General features: G+C 49.4%; 1 protein-coding gene across 8 annotated transcripts in view; it reads right to left on the bottom strand.

Moving 5' to 3' along the window:
* DAZAP1 (DAZ associated protein 1) overlaps positions 1-13482 on the bottom strand; it is a 52107-nt gene that overhangs the window by 29837 nt on the left and 8788 nt on the right. For 5 of the 8 annotated variants that reach the window (XR_008328352.1, XR_008328351.1, XM_053372691.1 and 2 more), the window contains exons 1-5: positions 6316-6377; positions 6078-6118; positions 5213-5379; positions 3591-3656; positions 376-483 (exon numbers count right to left, since the gene is read on the bottom strand). Coding sequence is in view for 5 of the 8 variants with exons in the window: in XM_053372691.1 (XP_053228666.1) it covers positions 376-483; positions 3591-3656; positions 5213-5379; positions 6078-6118; positions 6316-6362 (429 nt within the window). In the remaining 3 variants the exon portion in view is untranslated. Of the gene's footprint in view, positions 1-375; positions 484-3590; positions 3657-5212; positions 5380-6077; positions 6119-6315; positions 6378-13482 lie in introns of those variants that run through there. The other 3 variants (XM_053372692.1, XM_053372693.1, XM_053372697.1) reach the window with 3 other exon arrangements.

Genomic DNA, 13482 nt, shown 5'->3' with positions numbered 1-13482 from the left:
CTGAGCCCGGCTTCGGCTGGGGAGGGCGGGATATAAATAAAATTTATTATTATTATTATTATTATTATTATTATTATTATTATGCTGTCTACATTTTGCAAAAATCAGACATCCTTATGCTGGATCAATGGGACTTTGAGAAGAGGCTAAACCATGAGCTCAGGATTCTGAAACTGAACACCTTAGAACTAGGGGCTTTTATGACTAATGCCCAGAAATGCAGGTTGGTTGGTTTTTAAGAAGGAGCAGCCAGCCACAGGAATATTTCATGTTGCTGAAGCAAAATATAAAACTGCAGGTGTAAGGGAGGGAATGGAGATGGAAGAAAGAAGCTGCTCTCTGGAGACTTGATGCCTGCCATCGCAATAAACTCACCACTCCGAACTTCTTGAAGTATTCCCTGAGCTCTGTCTCGCCGCAGTTGTGAGGGATCCCACCGACAAATATTTTATTAGATTTGTTGTCGCTCCTGGATCCTTTCTGCTGAGACAAAAGGGACAGAAAGGGTGGCAATTAAAACTAGGATGTATCCTTCAAAGCGATGCTTGCGCCGTGCCTGCGGAAGCGCCGGTCCTTTTGACGGCCGAGCAACTTCTGCCTTAAAGGGAGAGGGGCAAAAGGGTTCTTTCACATTGGACTTCAAATTCAGAGACGGACCAAGCTGCACTTCGTAACTTGTCTTGCAGCCTGCAGTTCAGATCCGGCTCAAAAAACAAGAACCAACAACAACATTCGTTCACGCGGCCAGACTGCCATTTGTCAGCATGTGTCTCCACTGCAAATGGCAGAGGGAGCGAGGCACCGCATTTTTCGCTCTATAAGACGCACCTAGTTTTTGGAGGAGGAAAACAAGGGAAAAAAATATTCTGAATCCGAGAAGCCAGGACAGCAAGCAGGATCGCAGCTCAGCGATCCCGCTTGCTGTCCTGGCTTATGGGATAGCCGTGCGCAGCCTCTCCCGGGCAGAGGGGATGAAGGCTCCCCTTGCCCGGGAAAGGCTGTGCGCAGCTAAGGCTCCCCCAAAAGCCGCACTCCCTTTAAAGAGCACCTGGAGCGTGTGTGCGGCTCTTGGGGCCCCCAAGAGCCACACACACGTTCCATGCAGCTCTTTAAAGGGAGCGCTGAGCAGAGCCTCCTGCCTGCATTCGCTCCGTAAGGCGCACACACATTTCCCCTTACTTTTTAGGAGGGGGAAAGTGCGTCTTATAGAGAGAAAAATACGGTATATATGAGACAGCACTAGTGGGGTGGGAGTTGAGAGAGATGTTTTTAATGGGTAAAGGTAGAGAGGAAGTCCATTCCTCTTACCATTTGTATTGGTCCTCTTATCTGAGTTTTGTAGGGGCTTTTGAGCAAAGGCTATTGGGGGGCTAGGGCACCTCCCTGACCTCCCCCCCCCAAATAATTCAACAACTGAAGCGGTGAACAATAGTCACAAGTCTTCCTGTCCTACTGGAAGGAAGTGCTGATGCGTTGTGCTACAAATGTGCATCCAGGTGCCGAAATGGAAATATTTGTATGTGGAGGGAATCACATCGGCCAGAAGGTGAACAATTCAGACGTTACCTTTCTTGAAAACCAGCTGCACCTAAAAGGCTCACGCTACTGGAGCAGGCACCTTGAAAAGACTCGCCAAGTTAAGTTGCCGTGCATGAACTGAACTCTGTCTGCATGTGGAAGTGCTGTTAAGAACACTGTAATCATTTCTTCCCCGCCCATGCCTCCTCCGTATAAGTGAGATGGGCAGCGATCAAGTACAGCAAACAGGACAAAGGTGACAAGGGAGGGAAGGATTTGATAGCAAGGGCTGATATCAAGGAAAGCAGAGTTGCACTACAGGTCCAGAAAAGCTTGGAAGAAATGGAGGCTGAAGGCATGGCTTGAGAGCAGAGGAGGAGAGAGGACACTCTGTGGAGAGCATACCGTATTTTTCGCTCCATAGGGCGCACACAGTTTTTAGGGGGGGGAATCAAGAAAAATAATCTTATTTTCCCCCCCCCAGCCCCAAAGAGCAGTGTACAGGATGCGCGCAACCTCTCCTTGCCGGAGGGGTTGCGCATGGCTATGGCACAAGTCAAGGCAGCCAGCAGGATGGATCCCACTGGCCTGTTTTGGCTTCCTCTTTAGCGAAAACAGAAGCCATAGCCCCGAGCAGCCTCTCCCTGCTGGAGGGGCTGTGCGCGGCTATCCCTGAAGCCTGGAGAGCGAGAGGGGTCGGTGCGCACCAACCCCTCTCGCTCTCCAGGCTTCAGCGAAAGCAACACGAAGCCTTTGGAGCACAGAGGGAGTGCTCCCTCTGCGCTTGGGAGGCTTAGAATTGCTATCGCTGAAGCCAAGGAGCCTGCATTCGCTCCATAGGACGCACACACATTTCCCCTCAATTTTTGGAGGGGAAAAGGTGCGTCCTATAGAGCGAAAAATACGGTAGTTAAAAAGCAGGGACAAGGGTGGGAGTGGGAGAAGGGAATGGGCCGCTGAGAGATGACAGGCGTGGATGGAGCCGAAAGCGAGGGGACAGTATGCCAGGGAACCTGGAACTGATGTGGGTGGCAAATGAAGACACTGGCAGAAAACCCCAGAGGGCAGATGTGTAGGCAGAACTCTGGAAAAAATGCCCAAGCTGAAGAGACTTACCCTACATGCTCCCAAGGCTGGGCTGCTCCTAACTGACAGGAGGAGCTGACCCAACGGAACTGCCTGACTTCACAAATTGAACAAGCACACTAGGACATTCGGTAGATCCTTCATTGTGGTAGCAACTGCGCTATGGAACTGGCTCCCCAGTGAAGCCAGCTAGGCTACTTAACTACAACAAGGGAGGTCAGGAAGTGAAGACACGTTTGGTCACTAAGACTTTATGGCTAATGCCTTCCCTGGCCTGGGCTGACTGTTACTGGCTCTTATAATACTTATGGCTCCTTTCTATCCCCACTTGAACAATTCCTTTGCGGGGGAAGGATAGACACAATACAGTGGTACCTCAGGTTAAGTACTTAATTCGTTCCGGAGGTCCGTACTTAACCTGAAACTGTTCTTAACCTGAAGCATCACTTTAGCTAATGGGGCCTCCTGCTACTGCCACGCTGCCAGAGCACGATTTCTGTTCTCACCCTGAAGCAAAGTTCTTAACCTGAAGCACTATTTCTGGGTTAGCGGAGTCTGTAACCTGAAGCGTCTGTAACCTGAAGCGTCTGTAACCTGAGGTACCACTGTATAAACATCAATAATAAATATTCATTGGGCAAGGAGGCATCTGAACACAACAATGTTCATGTGTCAGTGTTAACATGCCCCACTGCAAGCAGCAGGTATGCACATATCAAAACCACAGCTGCCCCCCCCCGAGCGCCAGATCGTGAAGATCAGCGGGTTCAGCTGAGCAAACCGAAACATGGCTGCTTTCAGCAAGCGGTGACATCTGGCAACCCAGTCCCCAGAGCTTCATTTGTTTTTTGACAGTGCGGCTGAGTTTTGCTGCCCTGCTTCTAGCGGGTTAACAAAGCTCCTCGGAATCTGGACATCAGCAGCTCAGCAAGGGCACCGAGAAAGGAAAGAGCGGAGAGCGACGCACGCCATAGCGGCTTCCTTACCCATCCCTCCTTTGGTCGGGTTCTCTCTGGCTGCATTCCGCGAGGGGTGCAAGGCTTTGGATCAATCTGTCAAACAAGGGAGAGGGTGAAACAGGAGGCAGGGCGAGCCAGAGTTTTATTTGAAAAGAAGACCCGAAGCTGGCTTTGCCCGATGCTGGCATTCAAACAAGCAAGCTGAGTGGCGACCAGTAAGTCCTGCCCTCCTGTGGACAGCTGAAACCGTCTCTCAAGAAGCCCATAGGGGCAAATCTAACACAGGCAGATGTGTAGCAACTCAGCACAGTCATCTTCTCTAAAGGCAGCCACCAGGCTATGTGGCAGGAGGAGAGAAGGGATGGCAGGACCTTTCCATCAACTCACAGCTGAGAGACCAGCAATGTTTAGCTCCTCCTCTCCTTGTACATTCTAGCCAGTCGTTATAAGAAACTGCTAACGAAGAACTTGTGCCCAAGCCTCCTTTCTTTCTTCTTTCTGAAGGAGCATCTCCACCTCCATCGTTCTACCTGGACACTGAGGTCCAGCACCGAGGGCCTTCTGGCGGTTCCCTCACTGCGAGAAGCCAAGTTCCAGGGAACCAGGCAGAGGGCCTTCTCGGTAGTGGCGCCCTCCCTGTGGAACGCCTTCCCACCAGATGTCAAAGAGAACAACAACTACCAGACTTTTAGAAGACATCTGAAGGCAGCCCTGTTTAGGGAAGCTTTTAATGTTTGATGTATTACAGTATTTTAATATTTTTTGGGGAAGCTGCCCAGAGTGGCTGGGGAAGCCCAGCCAGATGGGCGGGGTATAAATTATTATTATTATTATTATTATTATTATTATTATTATTATTATTCCTCCCCAATCCCTTTTCCAGACCATGCCTTTGAAATCCCTGAGGGCAGGGACTGATTTGGAAGCTGCCCTGGCAGCCTTTTAGTTTCGTTTTGCTCAAGAGCCGAGTAAAAATGCTTTGGATAAATACAGGCAGGCTAGGAAACTCTGAATCAAAGTGGACCTACCAGTGGCTCCCAGGGCTGGCTGCTTGCCCACTCCTTCCTGGCGTGTAAATGGCCACTCGCCTGCGAGTCAGGGCTGGCAAGGACCAGGGCAGTGAGGCTGCTGCAAACCGGAAAGAGAGCTGGCCCTTAATCCCCTTCGGGAAACTGATGGGCAGGCTGTCGAGCCCAACGCTGGTGGACTGATTTGCAAGCCTGCCTCGTTTACGCCACGCTTTCATTTCGCAAGAGCATGACAGCAGCCACCTGCCAGACTTCGCAAATCCAGAACACACAAGGGCAGCTACTTAACCTGGTGCGCGCGCCCCTGACTAAGAGATACTTTGGGGTGGCAGCAATTCCAAAAACAGGAAAGGAGGGTTCATCTAGCAGTCAAGGGGAGAGGGGAATCTCACTGTTCACCACCCATGAGCAGATGTTAAGGTATGGGGGACAGAATATAAGAGAAGGGCCGAAAGTCCCCCTAAAAGCCGAGTTCTAATTAGGTTTGGCCTCAGTTCAGTCACATATGGAAGGAGCAATTGCTCAACCAAAGCTTTTAATTATTCAGTCAGTCACAGTTGCCTGCTTAGCTTAAGAAATAACTGGGAAAGCAATCACTCCCCCACCCCACCCAAAACTTACATTTCGGCCATCTAATGTGTGAGGCCTGCTGGCCAGGACTGTCCCCACACAATTGGGATCTTTGAATTTGACGAATCCGAACCCTCGCGACTGATTCGTCGTCTTATCTTTCATTATAACACAGTCGACAACTTCCCCATACTGGGAAAAGTAGCTGCGGAGAGTTTCTGTTGAAGAAGCACACACACACACACATGCATTTTGTTGAGGACGATTTGCCGGGAGACAGAACGTGGGCAATGACGGAAATAGATGCACCCCCACAACACATGGTCTCAAGCTGGCTTGCACCTTTTCGAGAACATAAGGAAAGCCTGCAGGATCAGGCCAACAGCCCATCTAGACCAGCATTCTGTTCTCGCAGTGGTGAACCAGAAGCCTGTGGGAAACCCGCAAGAGGAGGACGGATCCAGGAGGGATGGCAGACATAGCCCCTGCAGGGCAACCAAAACAAATGCTTGAAGTATTCGTTACCTTAAAATGGGTTCCCAGCCATTCAGTGCTTTGAGAAGCAGCGGAACGCTGTTCAGAACAGACTTGTAGGGTCCACAGAAGGACGGCTTAATGGTGGAGGCAAGACAGCCAAGGCACAAAGAGCAATTTGTAGTTATAGGGAAGCTCGTTTTAATAAGGCTTGAGGATTTGTGCTCTCACTCACTAACCGCTATCCTCCCAGTAGCTCCCCACCCCATCTCTCAGACAAGCAACCCATCATGCCGGGTGCATCTGAGGCTGCACTGGCCTCAGGGAAACCCAAATACTTTGGCATGAGGCAGCCCTCTCAAAGCCATGATACAACGAGAGCAGCAGCCCAGGGGATCTGAATTTTAGTAAGATGTGCATGATCAGTTTAGGAAATGGTTACCTTGCGTGGTACTCCAGTCAAGGCCACCCACAAACAGCTTTCTGTAATTCAAAGAACACAAAGGTTAGTATCTGCTCTGTGGAAACAAAGGCCCCTTGAAATCTGACAGCCCACAATCTACATAAACGCTCTTCTAGTAAGGTGCTATACCATAATAGGCAGTGTGTAGCAGTGTGTGCATACTTTGTAGATTGTAAATGTACTACTACCCAAAAGTTAGCTCAGCACTTTTACTTACCTTATGATGCAACGTGTCAGAATAAAGCAAAATTTCTTATTGATCATTACTCCACCACACCATTGCAAAAAGCACAATATTAAGAATGTACAGAGTGCTGGTTTATATAGCTATAGATATATTGTGAAAAGATGTGCCAATACTTTACAGTCTGAATCTCATTCCACTCAGCGGCCCTTTGAAGAAAGCCTTTGTTCTGCCCCTTTTACCAAGACTAAAACAGAGGTAGCAGTTTCCCAAGGCAACCAAGAAAGGTCACAGCTCAGCTGATATTTCAACTTCGATCTCTCGCTAACACCCTATTCACTAGACCACAAAGGCCCTGGAAAGCCATTCTGGCAGGCCGTTTGTTTCCCCTAAACTGATTCAGACAAACCGTTTGTGCCTCGGGAATTGAACTGCATCCCGGGAAGGTGTCCAGCAAGTAATTCGCTACCGGCAGCAACAACTTTTTGCAAGTGCCCTTTTATTTTGCAGGCGGCGAGGAAGGACCTCACAGCTGCTGCAGTGCTCAAGCGATCTACTCAACAAGTTCACCTAGCCTATGCCCAGCTTACGGCTTGAACTGCCAGCAGAGGGCCTGGCAGGCTCTCCATCAAGAATACCTCCTCGACTTTCTAGACGCACTCCCGCCAGCACTAGAACCATAGGTGCATGGTAACGTAACAGTGTAATTTGAACACTAATGCTGTCATATGAGCATGGGAACACTAGGACTGTGGCTCATTAGGGCTTCGAAGCCAATGGAACTATTACAGTCAAACAGTGTGCCATGGGGCAGGGAGAGGCAGAGACTGGGGTGCTCCAGGGGTTCTTCAACTCCAGTTCCCACCAGCCCCAGCCATACATCAGGGATGATGGGCGCTGGAGTTTAGCAGCACCTGAAGAGCCACAGGTTCCCCACCCTTCCCACCTGGGGCATTTAAGCTTTTTGTGCCCTGTCTCTATATGCTAGAGACGCACACCTGATCTTCCCTGTGCATGCACACTCCACTTGCTGCACTGAAAACTATTTTCATTGTTTTAAACTCCAGCGCCGGAACAGACAAAGCTCATCATTGTACCCTACAAGGAGAGTCAATCTTCAGTCTAAGTGCCACATGTAAAAAAACAACAACCCCAGGGACATAACTCCACACACACACAAAATTTTTTGGGATACATATGCCTCCCCCGGGGATGCGGGTGGCTCTGTGGTTTAACCCACAGCACCGATCAGAAGGTCTGCGATTTGAATCCCCGTGACGGGGTGAGCTCCCGTTCCTCGGTTCCTGCTCCTGACAACTTAGCGGTTCGAAAGCATGTCAAAGTGCAAGTAGATAAATAGGTCCCGCTCCGGCGGGAAGGTAAACGGCGTTTCCGTGCGCTGCTCTGGTTTGCCAGAAGCGGCTTAGCCATGCTAGCTACATGACCCAGAAGCTGTATGCCGGCTCCCTCGGCCAGTAAAGTGAGATGAGCGCCACAACCCCAGAGTCGGTCACGACTGGACCTAATGGTCAGGGGTCCCTTTACCTATCCCTCCCCCACAATAGAGGATTCTCTTTGCTCCCCCATTAACACAAGCAGATACCTGAACAAGGCCAAAAAACACTGGGCCTTGGTTCTAGGTTCTATCCACACATTGGGATTCCTCTGCCGCCGCCTCCCAAGCCAAAGGATCTTCAAGGCCACTGAAGTATGAGACAATCCTTCCACTTCAGTTCATGCTTTCTCGTGCTTGCTTTCATTAAGGCAAACAGTGCCATCCATCAGCAATGCAAACGGCAAAACACTCCGCTTGCACGCCATATGGGTGGGAGAGGGACTGTTGGGAAAACACCAGCGGCAGAGACAAAGGCTTCCTTCAAAGGTGCAGCAATTCAAGACCCAGGCACCATCAGCTTCCCAGCACCTCCAGCACCAGGATACAGCTCAGACTGACAGATGCTAAAAATCCGCCCCCCACCCCCTCCAATTAACAAAGTTTACCCCTCAAGGGTATAGAATCATAAAATTGTAAAGGACAGCTAAGCCTATTTATCTTGTTCCCCCAAACACTCCTGGGGTGGGAAGTAGAACAGAGCAATTAACTCTTTGAAATGTTTTGTTTATGCCACCTAAACATTAGGAAGAACTTCCTGACCGTAAGAGCTGTTTGACAGTGGAATTTGCTGCCAAGGAGTGTGGTGGAGTCTCCTTCTTTGGAGGTCTTTAAGCAGAGGCTTGACAACCATATGTCAGGAGTGCTCTGACGGTGTTTCCTGCTTGGCAGGGGGTTGGACTCGATGGCCCTTGTGGTCTCTTCCAACTCTATGATTCTAAGTTTTCAGTTCATATTATATTCAGTTCTGAGATCCACTATTTGGAGGGAGGTACAGAACAGTGGCTTGGGGGCAGGGGCAGGCAGAATCAGAGATGTCTCTGAGCACATGCTCAGCTAAGGAATTGGTTTTCAGTATCAGAATTGAACTCAGCTGTCACTGGGCTAAGAGGAGGTAAAACCACAAATAGAGGAACAGACCTCCTGGCTGGCAAACAAGTTATTAGTGAATCCCCAAACACAACGACATGATTAGCCCCACAGGTGGGGGAGCCAGGTGTATGGCAGGAGCTGCTGAAAGGAAACTTAAGCACCACAAAAACATCTAATTGTGTTATGCTTCTCTAGGGAAGCAGGAAGTCTTCGACACAGCGCAAACGTGGCTCAAGTTAAAGCAGGCTCAAGCCAGACAAAAGAGGGAGGCCAGGCTATAGGTCTCTTAAGTGGTCCTCATCAGCCTTCCCTAACCTGGTGCCCTCCAATGCGATGGGTTACAACCCCAAACAGCCCCAGCCAGCTTGGCTGCATGACACTGAACATCTGGAGGGCACAAGGTAGGGGAAGGCTGCTGTTCAGGGTCTCAGGCAGATGGGTCTTTTCCCAAATAAGCTGGTACTTAATGCTGTTTAAACTAACAATGTCAGAGACTTAGGCTGGGACCTTCTGAATGCAAAGCGGCTTGCCACTGAGACGCGGTCCCTGCCCAGACATGTTCACCCATTTGGGTAAAGAAGTCAAATAAGCACACTGTTTTTGTCTTAATTATGAGAAACATTTCAGCAATCATGAGATATATGACTATGGAAAAATGACAAGCACACGGGCTGGGATGCAGAGCTGTAACACAAAGCAATCTTTCCCACTGGCGGGAGGGGGGGAGAGTTACATTGAAAGTGTTATCTATAGATATTTTACAAATGAATATATGCATGCTTAAGAACAAGCATAAAATCCCTTTCTGATCTTAACCCAGCAGCTATGTTGTGTCGATTAACTTGTAGCTGAGAGGATTTGACTCCTCAGCTGGTGCTAAACTACTTTCTCTTTTTCACAGGATTCTAGCCCTCATGGTACAAGATGCTGTACACAACCATGCTTGGAAAATACTCTCGTCTGCGGCCCAGCATTAATTGTGCCTCTCTACTGCTCATTACAGAAGCATCCTTCTCCTCTATCACCAATTATGGTTTCCCAAAAGCATACAGAGAGCAGGTGTAGTATGTATCAGTGTCAGAAACACAGATATATAAGCTGGGCACCAAATGGCTCCTTAAACTAGAGTGGCAGTCACCATAATGGAATGCAGAGTCGTAGTTTTCAATACAGCTTTTTGGATCCTGAAATTAATTCTGATTGCACAGATAAAATATAATGGGTAGGGGATGTGCTGTTGGTGTGTGAAAACAGTCAAGATCCAAGGATCCCCAGGCATGAACCTCCAGGTGATGGAGTCGTCAGGTGCTATCCTAGTGCCTGAGCATCTTCACTTGTTTGCAAGTGGCCAATAGCCAGGTGCATAATGTGCCTGGCAAATTTTGAATGCTGGTATGTATGTGCCCACGGGACACAGGTGGTGCTGTGGGTTAAACCACAGAGCCTTGGGCTTGCCGATCAGAAGGTCGGCGGTTCAAATCCCCGGGACAGGGTGAACGCCCGCTGCTCGGTCCCTGCTCCTGCCAACCTAGCAGTTCGAAAGCACATCAAAGTGCAAGTAGATAAATAGGAACCACTCCCGCGGGAAGGTAAACGGCGTTTCCGTGCGCTGCTCTGGTTCACCAGAAGCGGCTTAGTCCTTCTGGTCACATGACCCGGAAGCTGTACGCCGGCTCCCTCGGCCAATAAAGCGAGATGAGCGCCGCAACCCCAGAGTTGGCCACGACTGGACCTAACGGTCAGGGGTCCCTTTACCTTTTTATGTATGTGTCCAGCAGAACAAAGCCAAGAGCCCAACCTACAAATGCAACACAACACAACACGTGACCCTTGGTGGGCAGGAGAGGGCAACATCCTGTGCCCTTCTTCCCACAACACCACAGCAGTAATGAGGACAACACTTGACGTCACAATGTTGCTGCTTCATCTACAATTCATTCACTAAGGGAGAACGCTGGTCTCCACCACCACCACCCAATCCCAAGCAAAGACGAACCAAGCACACCTCCCCACGCAGAGAAGGCAGTTCTTTTTATATCTCTTTCTCTGGGCACCAAGATAAAAGAACTACCCTACCCGATGACTAATGGCTTTGTCTTGTCAACTTGATCCAGAAAACTGGATCTACTCCGCAGGCGAGCCACACCCTAAGGATGGTTGCCATCAGACAGACAAGTCTCGCTAGAAGCTAGTTCTAAGTGCCACAGGAGGCTGAGCAACAACAGGTTCTTTGAGGGAAATTTTGCTGCACAGGACACTTATGACAGCATCGTGAACTTCCATCATTGCTGGTATCGCCAGGAAGGGAGAACTGGAATCCAGTGTTTAAGGCTTGCTTTGCATGTAGAGCGACCCAGGTTCCATCCAGGTTGACACCTCCAGTTAAACAGGAGCAGGTGATGTAAAAGGCCCCTTCTGAGCCCCTAGAAAGCCACTTCCTGTCAGGTTATAAAACACTGGGCAGGATGAACAAATAGCTTGACCTGGTAAAGGCAGCTTTCAATGCTACTATGATCTCTAATGCAGGCAGGATAGACAACAACAGAAAGTGGAGGCAGGGGAAAGTACTCTATTATTTATTATTATTATTATTATTAGTAGTAGTAGTAGTAGTAGTAGTAGTATTGCTGCTGCTGCTTTACCATCAAGTAAGCTTTGCACAAAGCAGCTCCAGGTGTTAAAACTTTACCACCAGGTATTAAAACTCAACCCAGCCTCAAAATCATTTCACATGGGGCTGAAGAGCAAATCTTCAGGAGAGTAAGGTAAAGGTAAAGGGACCCCTGACCATTAGGTCCAGTCGTGGCCAACTCTGGGGTTGCAGCGCTCATCTCGCTTTACTGGCCGAGGGAGCCGGCATACAGCTTCCGGGTCATGTGGCCAGCAGGACTAAGCGAACCAGAGCAGCGTACAGAAACTCCCTTTACCTTCCCACCAGAGCGGTACCTATTTATCTACTTGCACTTTGAGGTGCTTTCGAACTGCTAGGTTGGCAGGAGCAGGGACCGAGCAACGGGAGCTCACCCCGTCACGGGAATTCGAACCGCCGACCTTCTGATCAGCAAGTCGTAGGCTCTGTGGTTTAACCCACAGCACAGTCACCTAAAAGCTCCACAGTTTTGCACCTAGGAATCAAATAGGAAAATAGGCATAGGAAGCTGCCTTATAACAGGTCTAATCATGGGGCCATCTAGTATTGTCTTCACTAACTGGCAGTAGTGGCTCTCCAGGGTTTTTCAGGCAGGGGGCATTCCCAGCGATACCTGGGGATGCTGGTGTAGAATGAACCTGGGGCCTTTTGTGCACAAGGCAGATGTTGGACCGCTGAGCTATATATATGGCCCCTTCCCACATTTCTTCAGTTTGTGGAATCCAATGAACAGATTGATATGGACCTCTATGGGGAGGGAAGGCAAGCCCTTGCTTAAAAGGTAAAGGGACCCCTGACCATTAGGTCCAGTCGTGGCCGACTCTGGGGTTGCGGCACTCATCTCGCTTTATTTGCCGAAGGAGCCAGCGTACAGCTTCCGGGTCATGTGGCCAGCAGGACTAAATCGCTTCTGGTGAACCAGAGCAGCGCACGGAAACGCCGTTTACCTTCCCGCCGGAACGGTTCCTATTTATCTACTTGCACTTTGAGGTGCTTTCAAACTGCTAGGTTGGCAGGAGCAGGGACCGAGCAACGGAAGCTCACCCCGTCACAGGGATTCGAACTGCCGACCTTCTGATCGACAAGTCCTAGGCTCTGGGGTTTAACCCACAGCGCCACCCGCGTCCCAGCCCTTGCTTAAGATCAGGTTTTTCCGAGCTCTTGAAATCTACCACTGGGAAAACAGACATCCAACAAAAAGAACTTTCCTTTTTTTTGGAACTAGTGCAGAGTTCAGGGCAGCTTTCCGTGCAAACGCATGAATACCGCTCCCAGTGTTTCGGCTCGCTTTAATAATGTGCAGTGCCCATCAATGGCTGTGCAGAAAGCACAGAGTGTGCCTACGGAGGAGGGTTGTCCAGGGACATCAATACTGAGAGATGTCACCACCACCGCTGCTAGCAAGGCAGGACTCCAGCACTCACCCACAATCTTATCACCAGCTTGGCTGAAGCAGGCATCAAGAGATGCCCAGGCACAATCCCAACCGCACAGGTCTAATGAATACTTGAGAGGCACCCTATTATTCACCAATGAAAGGCAACTTGTATGGAACTAATGGCTACACTGGAGGGGCACAGCTTAATTCTTGGGTGTCAGGTGTGTGTGACTAAAACAACTTGGATGCAAGGAAGTTCACGTGCTGAAATATAGCCTATTGATGAAGCACACTCATTCTAGAGGGCTAAGGCAATTTGAGGATGTTGACGCTAGGAATCTTTTCCACATACAAAACGCTTTTCCATTCTCATTGACTTGCAAAAATTCGGAAAGGTAGAGAGCATTAAGATCCCCATGTTACAAAGAACTGAGGCTGAGATGTTGCAAGTGGCGCAAGGTCACCCAACAGAAATGACAAACGATGGATATGGGGTTGGTTTTGCTTGTCCCTGATCCTGCTCTGGCATGTTCCCTAACACATTAAATCCCATTTCCCCCCTTTTACTGAAGGGGCTCAGAGCAGCCAACATTTCCATTAAAATTACTGTAACACCCCCCCCCCGGCCTCAAAACATATCCTAAGCCAAGCATCTTTCTGCAAGGAGGGACTTTGAAATCTTTTCAG

The sequence above is a fragment of the Podarcis raffonei genome, chromosome 18 (assembly GCF_027172205.1).
Source record: "Podarcis raffonei isolate rPodRaf1 chromosome 18, rPodRaf1.pri, whole genome shotgun sequence".
Taxonomy (NCBI): domain Eukaryota; kingdom Metazoa; phylum Chordata; class Lepidosauria; order Squamata; family Lacertidae; genus Podarcis; species Podarcis raffonei.
This window is presented reverse-complemented; position numbering and strand designations above follow the sequence as displayed.